We start from the raw sequence: 15,208 nt of genomic DNA on the forward strand, positions 1-15,208 counted from the left end.
GTAATACGATACCATATTGTATCTAATATTATGAAATCGTATACTATGACATCATACCATATAAAATGATGTTTTATCTACTGATGATACTGTATTATATGATATTTAGATATTGTATCATATAATACGATATCGTATTTTATGAAACGATAATGTATCATATGATATTATATATGATACAGAAAAAATATTATGCAACATGGTATCATATCACATTATAAAATATCATATAATATAATTTTAAATCATATCAAACAAGATAAATATATTTTATATAATATACATAGGATCTCTCATGATTTGCAATGGTATAGGACTTTTATCCAACGAATTGTGTAACACGAGTTGAATAAAAGTCCTATACCATTGCAAATCATGAGGGATTCTTTTTATCACGTTTTACCAAGCCTTTTGTTAAACCTCAATTATTTCAATAAAAATTATAATTGAAAGCTGCACAAAACATTTACCTCAAGACGTTTACAACTTCATGCACGGAAGAAAGATCCTTAAAGATTAACGAACATTCTATTTTCAAGCATATCTTTACCAATTCATGTGCAAAAAAATAAAACTGCATTAAATGCTTCACATTTACAACTCTACACTTTTCAACTGAATTGTTTTGTTACTTTTTCATTCTACGTCAATCATCCGCAAGAAGTTTATAATGTACATAGTATTACGTACATATTGCTTAATTATGATGTCATGTGGCGTAAAAGCACAGAGGAACATCAAAAATTTATCCTATGAGTGATATCCACCGTATCCTGAGATAAACGTGATAATATATCATATAATACAATATTATATAAAAGAGCAATATCATATAATACAAGATTATATCATATCAGATAATATTTTACAATGTCATATATCATAGGATACAATATCATATGACACAATCTCATATGATACAATATCATATGCTACAATATCATATGATAAATATCATATGATTCAATATCACAGGAATAGTAATCATGATGATATATCTAATTACCAACAATCACATCCATCGAGCAAGTTTTGAGTGAGGTATGCAGAACAAGATTTTCATAGCATCCTTGATAATGGAGATCAGGCCCTGTATCTACCGGTATCCGAGCTAGCATCATGTTTCATAAAAAGTTAGATGGACCATGAATTGTAAGTCAGGATAAAATTTTTTTTCCAACAATCAATTCAATCTGTATTTAATGACTATAAAAACTTACACCTGCTTCAGCATCAAGATAATTATAATCAAGATCAAGCTCTGTATCTGAAGCTATCACTATTTACACCCCTGAAATATATGAACTGTTTTAGTCTGACTAGGTATGAACAAAGTTTAATTCTTTTGTAACCAGCCCCAAGCTACCTCTGTGGTTCACTGACTTTGTCTCAGTGGGCCAAAAAACCATAAAACTACAATATTTTCATCATTTATTATCAACAGCAGTATAAACATCATATGTACAAATTATCTCAAAATTCTCTCTCTCTCTCTCTCTCTCTCTCTCTCTCTCTTTTGTTTGCAAATATACATGTACGCTTTATGCAAGATTCAAGATCCATATAATAACAGTCAACCATGGAAACTTGCATAAAGTTCACTTTAAAAAAAATAAAATCAAATTAGATGACATTTAAGCCCTGTAGTTTTCTATATGTCAGATTTGCACCAACACTCTAAAACACTCCAGAGAGATTCGATCAAATATTCAAGTAAATGACATAAAAGCACCAATCTGTAGTTAAATGTCACTATCGCACTTGACAGAGCCCAAGAGATTCCCACAAGGCAATCAGTTTTTTACCGCCTGCATATTCAGAATCACAGCTTTGGTATTTCATGGTATTGAGACATTGTTATGAGGTCTCAAAAAGTCTCTAGACAGTCTTTCCTCTATTTACATGTATTGTTATAAATCTTACATAACTACTAGATATCACTCATTTCAGGTGTCTAGACAACTTTTACTGTAGATTTTGTTATCAGCTACGATAAAAACATAGGAAAATGGTGGCAGAAACAGCAGATTTGGCCCTGACCTTGGGGTCAGCTCTGGTAGGCTTGTGTCAGAGGTCATCTCCAGGGTAATCCCATTCAAGTTTACAAATCTGTACAAAGGTAAAATTGTGAAATATCACAGACATTTACATAGATTGAACTTACTTTATGGTTAAAAATATATATAAGTAAACAAGTAAACACCACACATCAGTAAGAAGTGATTAACTTAAATATTAATCATATTTATCCCCGTTTTGCTTACTGTATCTAAAAACAACAAGAGATGTTTGTGAAACACTTATGCCCCTTTCCCTTGGAAACATCCACAAAGAAAATGAGCTTAAACTGCAAATAACTGGAATTTTTCTAAGTCCAAGGAATATAACTCTGTCGAAAATTGCTCTATCATACCCAAAATCAAACCTGACCTAGATATAACTTAGATAAACCTGTATACTAATTTTCATATCAATATGTGCACCATATGCGAAGAAAATGAGCAAAAACTGCAAATAACTGGAATTTCTCTATGTCCAAGGGCCATAACTCTGTCGAAAATTGCTCGGTCATACCCAATATCAAACTTGACCTAGATATTATCATGATAAACCTGTATACCAAATTTCATTCCAATATGTTCATTCTCTGCGAAGAAAATGAGCGGAAACTGCAAATAACTGGAATTTTTATATGTCCAAGGGCCATAACTCTGTTGAAAATTGCTCGATTGTACCCAATATAGAAGTTGATCTAAATATTATCATGATAAACCTGTATACCAAATGTCATTTCAATATGTTCATCCTCTGCAAAGAAAATGAGCAGAAACTGCAAATAACTGGAATTTTACTAAGTCCAAGGGCCATAACTCTGCCGAAAATTGCTCGATGGTACCCAATATCGAACTTGACCTAGATATTATCATGATAAACTTGTATACCAAATTTCATTCAAATATAATCATCCTCTGTGAAGAAGATGAATGGAAACTGTTGGTGGACCGACCGACTGACAGACAGCAGCAAAGCAATATGCCCTCCCTTCTTCGAAGGGGGGCATAAAAAGTACTTGTTAGAACAAGATGGCAACTTCAGTAGTTTTTATTTTATAGTTTCAGACATGTAGATTTAACAATAACCTTGTGACCTTGACCTTTTTGACCTGTAAATCGGTAGAGATCACCTGCTTTTTGTACTGTATGTTAATTGATTCTTTTGGTTATTTTTAAATACCCTGATATACTGGTAGTTGATGAGATCTGTTCTCTTTGAGCATTGACAGAAAACATCCTCTTTTCATACTTTTGAAAATACCCTAAACTGACTAGATTAATCAAACAAATACACATAAGTGTGTACTTTCTAATACACAGAACTTGCTCTCTTTGTGTAGTGCAGCTTACTGAAGTTTCATACCTAAGCCCTCTTACTTGTACAGGCATCTAAAGCAAGTTAAAGTGTTTTTTAAGGAGGCTGAATGGTCATCACCTTTTTTTAAGACCATATTAATCTCCTTGAAAAGAAGAGCTCTGAAAATATAGTATGGGAAAATATTCAAATTCTATAACTAAAATATCCAGAATATTTTTTCACTGAATAATAGTTCATAGGCAAAAATATAATATTTTAAATTCTAAGATACTGTAAATTCCTTATTCTACGCAAGTACTTAACTCTGCTATTCTGCTGTTTTGTATCAAATTGATAGAATATTAAATCAGGATCACCATTTGTTTGTTATAATTTCCTACAGCTCAAAACTAGCTGAAAAATAAAAGCAAGATTCTAAACTCCACGAGGATTGTCACTCAAGATTTCACGTGGAAATTAATTCCTAATGTCTAATTAGGAATCTACAGAAGATCATGATGGTTAATTTGTTGACGATGCAGCCTCCTTCAGTGAACTTGTACCTACCTAGATTTCAGGTTTTGGTTTGGAGCAGATAAGAGATAAATTTTAAGTTGAGCTTCAAACTGGGGAAATGTCACATTGACCCCTTTGGACAATAAATTCATTCCGTAGACTGTCACTGATCCTTGGGGAAACCTAGAAATAGATTCAATTTCTCAATCCTTTTTTTAAAAAATATTACAGTTTGTCCTTACTCCTACATAAATTCTATGTAATTCTATGTAATGATCATGTTCCATTTATCTAGGTTTTTTTATATTGAGCTTTCAGCTGCAAGCTTCTTTTTTTTTTAATGTTAGCTAGTGGTTCATACATTGATCAACAATTTTTAGTAGTAAACTGATAAAAGTTTTTAAGTACGCCATTGTCAGACTGTTATATTTCGTTACCTCAATTTTATTTCCATAGATTGATAGAATCAATGCTTTTGACGATAAGTCATACATTAGTTTTTATAAATAATAAATCATACAAAAAATAATAAAACTCCTAAGCTTGGCAATCTGTCACCCACATACGTGTAGGTCCAAACAACACACAAATCAATGAATTACCATTCCATTAATATGTACTCTTACCCCTCTGCTGAACAATGGGCATAAAACCTGACGTCTCCAGAGAGCGGTGAGGAGATGACGTTAAGGACTTTGTTTCCGACCAATCGCTTGTACAACACAGTAAGCCAGTAGTCCTACACATCAAGAATTAACAAGATATCTGTGAGCCAATGCTCACTAGTGATACCCTTGCTCTGATGTGAAAATGCAAAATATAAACAAAGTCGACATTTAACAGAAAGCTGGCATCCGATTGGTACAGAAATATATCCCGTAATATGGCATGCCTAAATAAATAGTGTGTTAAAATTTAAAGCATCTGCGATAAATAGCTGCTGAGAAATCTTTGAGGAAAATTTGTTTGAAAATTTTGGCTAAAATAAACAAAGTACTAATTTAATAGGAAGTTGAGGTCCGATTGGTACAAAAATATGTCCCACGATATGGCATGCCTTAACAAACACTGTGTAAAAATTTCAAGCATCTGCGATAAATAGCTGCTGAGAAATCTTTGACGAAAATTTGTTTAAATATTTTGGCTAAATATAAACAAAGTCATTATTTAACAAGAAGTTGACGCCCAATTGATACAAAAATATATCCCACAATATGGCATGCGAAAACAGATAGTGTGTTAAAATTTCAAGCATCTGCGATAAATAGTTGCTGAGAAATCTTTGACGGAAATTTGTTTGAAAATTTTGGCTAAAAATAAACAAAGTACTCATTAAACAGGAAGTTGACATCCGATTGGTACAAAAATACATCCCAGGATAAAACATGCCTATACAAATACTGTGTAAAAATTTAAAGCATCTGCGATAAAAAGTTGCTGAGAATTCTTTGACAAAATTTGTTTGAAAATTTTTGCTAAAAAATAACAGTCGTCATTTAACAGGAAGTTGACGTCCGATTGGTACAAAAATATATCCCCGATATGGCATGCCTATACAAATATTTTGTAAAAATTTCGAGCATCTGTGATAAACAGTTGCCAAGAATTCTTTGATAAAAATTTGTTCGAATATTTTTGCTAAAAAAAATAAGCAAAGTCGTCATTTAACAGGAAGTTGACGTCCGATTGGTACAAAAATACATCCCACGATATGGCATGCCTTAACAAACACTGTGTAAAAATTTCAAGCATCTGCGATAAATAGTTGCTGAGAAATCTTTGACGAAAATTTGTTTGAAAATTTTGTTTAAAAAATAAGCAAAGTCGTCATTTAACAGGAAGTTGACGTCCGATTGGTACAAAAATATATCCCACGATATGGCATGCCGTAACAAACACTGTGTAAAAATTTCAAGCATCTGCGATAAATAGTTGCTGAGATAAATGCGACAGAAATTTTTGTTACTGATGGACAGACAGACGGACAGACAGACACACAAGGGTAAAACAGTATACCCCCTCTCCTTTGGAGCGGGGGTATAATAGTAGATTTCTGTGACAAAGTTGACAATTTTTACATTTTTATTTTCTATATTTAGCTTGGGCCTTCTACCGCCATGCATAACGTTAAAATAGAGATTTCTGTCATACTGTTCAAAAATTTCCAAGTTTTTATTCGTTATAGCGTGATCAAGCTATATAACTCAGATAAACTCACTTTTGATCTCAGTCTGACTCAATGAAAAAAGAACACATATTAATCATGATAATGAAAAAGTGAAACTGAGATCAAAAGCAAACTGGCCAGGCCCAATTAAGGTAGGTCGCGGTAAGCTTGTGAGAAAACATACCCTGAAAATTTGTCTGCGTGATCGATAGGTTTCAGAGTTTTATTTCTAAAATTTATTTGAGATTCGTCTGCTTGGTAATAATGTTATTGTGATTCAAACACAGTGTCGCTGATAAAATCATGCAACGCCAAATCAAGAAAATATATAGTTAAATACATATCTCAGTCAAAAACCGCATTTCAAAACTATGCTTCAAAATATAAACAATCTAGACAAACTTGATTTTATCAACACAATAACAGAAGAGTTAATTTTGAATCAGTTTATAAAAAAAAATCAATATGTGTTTTCGGCAAATTTTTCTCAAAACAACTTTAAAAATTTAAAAGATTTCACAAAAACCTATATTTTCATCACGGCGTTAGCGCGACGTCATCAATTTCTTTCGTCCGAGAACCAAATGTTTTGGTTCTTGAATGTTTTCGAATGTAAGGTTGTGAAGAGAAGAAACATGGCTACTTTTCTTTTCATGAAACTCAATGGGTCAATTGTTCAATGCAAAAAATACTACCATACAACTATTGACATATTAATAAGTTTGTAATCGTATACGATAACTAGCTAAAGCCAAAATAATTTTAATAGTTAGATCGGTATTTGAAAATACAGAATTTATAATTGTAAAACAGGTGGATTTTATACATACGGTTCAATTTATTTACAATGTACTTGCTTAAACATGATTTTAGATGAAAGTGTTCAAACCCACTCATACGTTATACATCTAAATGCGACAATGTCTGTCACGTCTTTAAATTTTTAGCACTTAATAATTACATGTATAAATATTTTATTAAACTGCAATTAAGCTTTTTGAAACATTTCATTTTATGTTTGTAAAGATCATTTGACTTTGTTATTCTTAAAAGAAATGTATGAGTATGCAATGACGGTCAACTCTTAACATAGAATCCTATAGTGACATCAGCAAACCCGCGAGCTACGTTAGGAACCATCAATATTTTAAATTCTCACAGGATTTGGATCTACTGTTGTGGCATCTAGCAGGGCGTATTTCCCTCCATAAAAGCTCTGCCTCAGTACAACATCTACATTGTTCTTGGCTGATATTCCTAACTTGTCTAACCACCTTTAAAGAGAGAATCCACGACATTTTCATAATTTAAAAACTCTTTTAACTAATAGATTATTATTTAATACGCGTGCAAGTGTATCACGTTTGTACATCATTTAAAAATGTAGGGCATTAACATATGAACATGAACAAAGGCAGTCATATACGTATCTAACTGCATGCACTTGTCTATGGTTTTATACTTAGATGGCAAGTAATTTCATACGTACATGAATGCAGCCACATAGGCGTCTGACAGTCCATCTGCTCCCCCTCCATAGGCAGAGCTTGTCTCTCCTAGCCACAGTTTACGCTTCCTACCAGTAGCCTCAATGATCCTGTTCCCAGTCCTAAGCTCATCCTGTAGGCTGTCTAGGACTTCTGAGTTTGTAAAGTCATCCACTGTGGCAATTCTTCCATTAACATAGTATCTGGCAAGTATGAACAGGTTCAACTGAAAATTGTTACCAGAGCAGTATCTTCAGGATAAACAATAAGATTTTTTTTTTTTTACCAGCAATAGTTTTTTTTTAATTTTCTAGTGATCTGAAAGAAGGTACATTTAATTACTGTGAGTAAAGTCACTTCAATTATCTACCCATTTGGGAAATTAAAACTGGTTACGGTACATGGAAATACCTTTTTTTTGGAAATGTGTTTTTAAAGTAAATATCCTTTTCAAAAGGAAACAACTACATGATGTCCATAACAAATTAATCAATTCATATTTTGTGGGGGGTAAATCTCACAACAATGTATTTTTCTGTTCCCACATGAATTGTTTGAATGTCACAAACTTATACTTAAGCACCATTAGAGTAAATAACTTTAGATTTACAGTAATTGTAAATAACCAAACCTACTGTCCATGTTTCAGTTTTACAAATACCGGTATACCAAAAAAAAATTGTACTACATGTTGCTATTTCATCTTTATCCTTTTTTTGTTTTCTGTCTCTCTCTCCCCTCCCCCCCACCCCCCCCCCCCCAAAAAAAAAACACCCAGATTTTTTTCTGACGTTAATATCAATACCTACTGGTGAAAATTTGGAGATGTCACTTCTCTTCCTCCTTCTGTCGCCATGAAACTAAAAAGGAGAAAAAAGAAATTCATGGAGCAGCAATAATTGCATGACCCTGGTATATACTGCAAACCAACTATTACTTGCAACAACTTTTTCTTGCGATTTACCGAAGATGAACTGGATAGAAGGGATAAATTTTCACGACTAAGCCTTATCCACACTTTTTTTTTTTTATTACAAATGTATGGCAAATACTGGTCCATGGCGAGAAATAAATGTATTTGCAACAATGAGGCTCTCGTGACCGTTGCAAAATTTCTTGCACACAAATAAAAGTCAGTTTACACTGTATGTAGCTAACTAGCTATAACTAGATTTCCGGTAAAAATACTGATACTATATAAATAGTGCCTGTTTGGGAGGGTAACAGTTGAAATTGACACCCTGAGAAAACCATTGTCAACCGACGCGAAGCGGAGGTTGACAATGGTTTTCGAGGGGTGTCAATTTCAACTGTTATCCTCCCAAACAATCACTATTTATTTTGTTATACTGAATGTCTTAATTCTAAAGAAAACATCACTGCTTTTAGATAGGAATAACGTGAACCGTACGCGCATGATTTTCGCGCATGTAACAATTTTTTAATGTTACCCGTTGCTAGGTGCGTTGCTAACGCTGAGGGTAATAGAACAGATTATGAACTGCATCTAAACCAATCAGATTTCAGTATTTAACATGAAAGTATAACAAAATAAATTCACACGTCTATATGCACAGTGATTTCTGGAAACATCAATCAACACAACACAAAAGTAGAATTAATTTAGGGCAGCCATAAATGGTAATAAAACATATATCTAATATTAAAAACAAGTTGATTTGGCTGTGTTAAGTATGGATCACTTACTCAGAGAAATATTTGATGGTTGGTTTCTTATTCAGCTGTGTTGTGCTTGGTCCAGTCAATACACTCCCTTTGATTTTAGGAAATTGGTTCAAAATTTGTGATAATTGAAAGAAATCATCTCCAAGTGATTCTGCAGTGACATTTAAAGATGAGTTCAAATGATGGAAGCTGTTGGGCTCTGAAAGAAAAAAAGAAAAATTACTGGGACAATCCAAAGGATATTATTCATCCCCCCCCCCTTGTCTCTAACATTTAAGGTGGCTCTATACACCACTTTTTGATGACGCAGTACGCGAAAAAGTAAATCTTTGTTTAATAAATTCACTTATACAGGCCTATAATGAAATATGTATGTATTTATCATTCCAACATTATTTTAAGGAAATTTTCTTCAACTCAGAAATGAAAAGTCCCCAAGGTGTTTGGACCTTGGGACTTAGGAACGATAACCCTTACAGGTCTGAGGAACTTTCATACCAAATAAAATTAAGAATATTTTTTGTGTTTATTTTCAATGATTTTCATTCAATTTTTTATGTCACATTTATTAAAATACATTTTCTTATAACATCAAGCAACTTTTTCAGATGGTTTGTCAACAGAGTAAGAAAATATGAAAAATTATGTTTTGGGGAAATACTAAAAAAAATTGCAATAACAGTTTTGAATGTTAAGAAGTGTTGTATATTTTTTTATAAGTCGGAAGGAAATATCCATCATATGACTAAAAAATTCTCTCAATTTGTTAATAGCTGTCTTTTAAAAAAAATATTTTACAAAAACACGAAAAAACATTAAAAAATTCTTTAAAAATACCTATAGTATCCCCATCATCATTTTAATACATGTATTTGATAAGTTTATGTTTTGTAGTCTTCTATTGAAAATTGGAATAAACTATGGGTGTATAGAGCCACCTTAAAGAAATTTGTCAGACATTTGTTAATGAGTGTTAATGTGTTAATAATTATTGAACAGATGTAAGTAAATTCTTAAAAGAGTTATATGCATTGGATGTTACAATTTATAATTCCAACTCTTTGTGAAAACTTACTCATTTTATACTACGGTAACGGTAACTACCAGCATTTGTGTTCGAAAATAAAGTAAAAAAAATCTCAAACTAGATGGCCGGGACTGTTTAAAAACTTCGAGATATCCTAGTATTTGAGATATCGAGGGTTAATACTTCCATGAAGATATCTTGGACATTTTCCCTTCCATTAATTTCAAATGCACCTTACAGAGCTACATGTACGTGTATTTTTATAAAAATTGTTCAAATGTGCTGCATACATATCTGAATGTACAGTTTTGTATATAATTTTTTTTATAAATAACATGTAATTTTTCTACCATTTCCTAGTTCCCATCCTGCCATTGTGTAACCTCGCCCTTGGGTATACTTCAGTAGCTCTATAGCATTTGTGCTGTTCCATTTCTGATCTTTTGTTCTCTTCAGCACGTTGAGGTCAAAGATCAAATCCAATTTGGCTTCCTGAACAAACTCATGAATTTCATCCCAAGTTATTCCTGAAAAATAAACAACTATTTTGGGCTGTTTAGTAACAAGAGCATGCATGGACTTCGGGCAGTACTGTATACAGGGAAATAATTGCTCCCTGTTTAATTTTCGCCCCTTTTGCCCAGTGGGCAAATTTAAGACTCTGCAAATTCCAATGTCTCGTATTATTTCTTTTTCAAAACAACTGTGTCTAGGTGAATTCAAGACTGAGCAAAACTGTTTGTAGGATTAGAAAGGCAAAAACCAGAGGGCAAAAATAACTTGTCTTGCCTAATAAGACTTAAGTGCATAACACATCAAGTGACCAGGCCAGGGTTTGAACCATTGACCTTTTGATTACTGGGCCAACGCCTATGACCACTGAGCCATGTGCTACATCCAATCAAAAGATTGGAAACAAACTCAATGACTTGAGAGGATCCCCAACCTACTGTTCATATTTAGTTCTTGGAGAAATAGGGGAACAACAGACTATTGCATGCTTCTGTGTTTCACCAAGAACTATAAATTAAGAATCTATTCAAACTGAGAGGTATCAAATGAAGGAGAGCTGCTGAGCAGCAAGGTTGCTCTCTTCATTAAAGGGGCATGGTCACGATTTTGGTCAAATTCTATTTTCATGTTTTTATTATTAAAAAAGCTTTAGGAATGCATTTCTAATGATCAAATTAAATTTGAGAGTCATTCGTAGAGTTATAAGCAAGATACAGGCCTCATAATTCTTTGTCATGTAAACAAGGCTCGTGTCCTGTTTTTGTTTACATAGATTCCATATACCAGTAAAAAATCTTTTTATTCATTTTAAGCAAAGATAGACACTTCCTAATTAACGTTTTACACATTTGTTTATAGCGAAGAATTTCAAGCTCTGTAACTCGCTTATAACTCAACAAATGAGACTCAAATTTCGGTTGCCTTTGAAAATGCCTTTCTGAAGCATTGTAAATATTAGAATCGGAAAAATAATTTTTGACCAAAATTGTTACCATGCCCCTTTAATATAGATATACATGTATTGTGCACCACAAGTACACAAACAGCATTGAGGATGAATTACCAGTAATTTAAAAAGGAAAAGATGAGGGTTAAAGTATGGTAACTGTTACCTGTCATAAAGAACTCTGTGAGATTCTTGTGTTTGTTCCTCTTTAAATGAAATAGAAGATCATCCTTTGACAATCTTCCTGGATGTAACTTTTTAATATTTCTACTAGTATTGTTTGAAAGAGTAAATGTACAAAAATCTGCAGCAGTACCACCCAGTCTGAGGTATGTCTTGGAGTATGGCGATAAACCTTTAGCCAGTGTCAACACTTTGGGTGACCTGCAAGATGTATTTTGAGGCAAGATAACACATGTAACACTCACAGTTTTTCAGTAATAAATTAATTCATTTTAAACAAGAGGCCCAGGGGCCACATCGCTCACCTGAGCAACAATTGCCTTAATTCTGATCAAATTATCATTACAGTATCAAAATATCTTGACAACTGAGTACAGTAGATCTTGCTAAAAAAAATTGAAAATCTGCCAATTTTTATCCACCTCTTATTTTTTAGTAAAGCCCCTTTTGTTGTTGTACCTGTAAGAAGATTTTTCTCTATTCCTATAACCCCCCCCGCCCCCCTCCTCATTTCGTGGCCCCACTATTCTCTAGGGAATCATGGTTTCATCAAACTTAAATCTACCTATAATCTCATAACCTGTGCTTTCACACTAAGTACTGAGTTTTGGACCGAAAACTTTCCCAGAATATTTTTAAGGATTGTAAAACTTGATCCCCCAATTGTGGCCTCACCCTACCCCCAGGGACCATGATTTGAACAAACTTGAATCAACACTTCCTGAGGATGCTTCCATTTAAATTTGAGTTTTTCTGGCCTAATAGTTTTTGAGAAGAAAATTTTTAAAGATTTTCTCTATATATTCCTATGTAAAACTTGATCTCCCAATTGTGGCCCCACCCTACCCCCGGGGACCATGATTTGAACAAACATGAATCTACACTTCCTGAGGATGCTTCCATTTTAATTTGAGCTTTTCTGGCCAAACAGTTTTTGAGAAGAAGATTTTTAAAGATTTTCTCTATATATTCCTATGTAAAACTTGATCCCCCAATTGTGGCCCCACCCTACCCCCAGGGACCATGATTTGAACAAACTTGAATCTACACTACATGAGGATGCTTCCATTTTAATTTGAGCTTTTCTGGCCAAATAGTTTTTGAGAAGAAGATTTTTAAATATTTTCTCTATATATTCCTATGTAAAAATTGATCCCCCAATTGTGGCCCCACCCTACCCCGGGGACCATGATTTGAACAAATTTGAATCAACACTTCCTGAGGATGCTTCCATTTTAATTTGAGCTTTTCTGGCCTAATAGTTTTTAAAAGAAATTTTTAAAAAGATTTTCTCTATATATTCCTATGTAAAACTTGATCCCCCAATTGTGGCCCCACCCTACCCCCGGGGACCATGATTTGAACAAACTTGAATCTACACTTCCTGAGGATGCTTCCATTTTAATTTGAGCTTTTCTGGCCTAATAGTTTTTGAGAAAAAGATTTTTAAAGATTTTCTCTATATATTCCTATGTAAAACTTGATCCCCCAATTGTGGCCCCACCCTACCCCCGGGGACCATGATTTGAACAAACTTGAATCTACACTTCCTGAGGATGCTTCCACTTTAATTTGAGCTTTTCTGGCCAAACAGTTTTTGAGAAAAAGATTTTTAAAGATTTTCTCTATATATTCCTATGTAAAACTTGATCCCCCAATTGTGGCCCCACCCTACCCCCGGGGACCATGATTTGAACAAACATGAATCTACACTTCCTGAGGATGCTTCCATTTTCATTTGAGCTTTTCTGGCCAAACAGTTTTTGAGAAGAAGATTTTTAAAGATTTTCTCTATATATTCCTATGTAAAACTTGATCCCCCAATTGTGGCCCCACCCTACCCCCAGGGACCATGATTTGAACAAACTTGAATTTACACTACCTGATGAGGCCAAAAAGTTTTTGAGAAGAAGATTTTTGAAAAATACCAACAAATTTTCATTAATTCTCAATTATCTCCCCTTTAAAAAGGGCATGGCCCTTCCTTTGAACAAACTTGAATCCCCTTCATCTAGTGATGCTTTGTGCCAAATTTGGTTGAAATCTGCCCAGTGGTTCTTGAGAAGAAGATAAAAATGTAAAAAGTTTACGACGACGACGACGACTACGACAACGACAACGACAACGACGACAGACAACGGACAAATTGTGATCAGAAAAGCTCACTTGAGCCTTTGGCTCAGGTGAGCTAAAAATAATTGTTGTAGCTTTTTAAGAAAGAAAAATGCAATTAATGAAATGGTATCAATATTTAATGTACTGCATTACAACTCATATTTTAAGGAACTCAAAGAATGGAAATAATATATATTCACAACAAAATCCCATGAAAATCATATAGCTTGAAAAAATGTTGCTGCATGCAAAATCCCCAATGGGAAATTTTAGAAGTTGGCATGTATGACAAACTTAATTTACTATAGGTATAACAACTTTATTATCAATACAAATAGAATTTCATCAAAAGGTTTCTAGTTCATCCCTAGATCCCCTACCTGCTGAATCCATACATGACTTCTGTAGTCTGACAGACAATAAAATTTGCGACAATGTAAGTTCAAAAGAATTAATTAGGACTCGTTATACTGTATTTTGGGAAATGCATCATTAGTAAAGATCAATTGAAATCTCTCAATTTTCTCGGGAAAATCTGAGAAAAACAAAGTAAGAATTTAATAAGTCCCCAAAATGTAAAAATCGTATAAACTGTACTCGATGTTTCCTGAAATAACAGATCACAGAAAATATATGAGCCATTCCTATGATATTGTGGTAGTTAAAATCATTTTGTCGAAAAATCTATCAATACGGAAGCATATTTCCAAAACTCTAATGTTAGTTTCCCCTATTATATACCTCAGTGACGTTCAGCGTGCCTCTGTTTACTATGTCTAAAAATATCCCGACGTCAAATGTCAATTTCAGCGCGTGCTATCATACGTAAACAGAAATACCTCGATACCATAAAACCAGCGATATGATAGGAAACAAGTAACGTTACATGTATGAGACATTTTACCTAAAATCCAATTTATCCCACCGAACTCTGAGGAGACCAGTATCTAACGTCACACCGACAAATTGTTTTGAAGTGGTCGAAATTATTGACTTAGGATCAAAGGTAACAGAAAATGCGTTCGATTCACATCCTGTTATAAGAATTAAGAAAATAACAATATACATGTATTCAATCATTTTCGGTTTCCCGTTGTTGTATTGTTTACATTGTTTTGAACTTCGATCTCGATCGAATTTCCAAACTAGATCCCGATTTGAATTAAACCGGCCTGCACCGAAAATAATTATTCAAAACTTTCTGTTGAACATTTCTA

At 33.5% G+C, this 15,208-nt stretch overlaps 1 protein-coding gene across 1 annotated transcript; it reads right to left on the minus strand.

Annotated features, from left to right (window-relative positions):
• Positions 1-1,419: 1,419 nt before the first annotated feature.
• LOC128182588 (heparanase-like) lies at positions 1,420-15,115 on the minus strand. Its single transcript, XM_052851308.1, has 10 exons — positions 14,896-15,115; positions 11,860-12,077; positions 10,585-10,761; positions 9,229-9,406; positions 8,331-8,381; positions 7,524-7,724; positions 7,194-7,308; positions 4,494-4,606; positions 3,919-4,050; positions 1,420-2,109 (listed from the first exon to the last, which is right to left on the minus strand). The coding sequence occupies exons 1-10, from the start codon at positions 15,069-15,071 to the stop codon at positions 1,947-1,949; spliced, it is 1,524 nt and encodes a 507-aa protein (XP_052707268.1). The 5' UTR covers positions 15,072-15,115; the 3' UTR covers positions 1,420-1,946.
• Between the last annotated feature and the right edge of the window lie 93 nt (positions 15,116-15,208).

The sequence above is a fragment of the Crassostrea angulata genome, chromosome 4, assembly GCF_025612915.1.
Source record: "Crassostrea angulata isolate pt1a10 chromosome 4, ASM2561291v2, whole genome shotgun sequence".
In the NCBI taxonomy this organism is placed as follows: Eukaryota; Metazoa; Mollusca; class Bivalvia; order Ostreida; family Ostreidae; genus Magallana; species Magallana angulata.

Excerpts from the sequence above, each read along its gene's own strand:
- LOC128182588 (XM_052851308.1), bottom strand. The coding sequence starts at position 15,071 with ATGATTGAATACATGTATATTGTTATTTTCTTAATTCTTATAACAGGA. Across the intron at positions 10,762-11,859 it reads CACAGAGTTCTTTATGACAG|GAATAACTTGGGATGAAATT; the intron begins GTAACAGTTACC and ends TTTATTTTTCAG. Across the intron at positions 7,309-7,523 it reads GCCTATGTGGCTGCATTCAT|GTGGTTAGACAAGTTAGGAA; the intron begins GTACGTATGAAA and ends CTCTCTTTAAAG.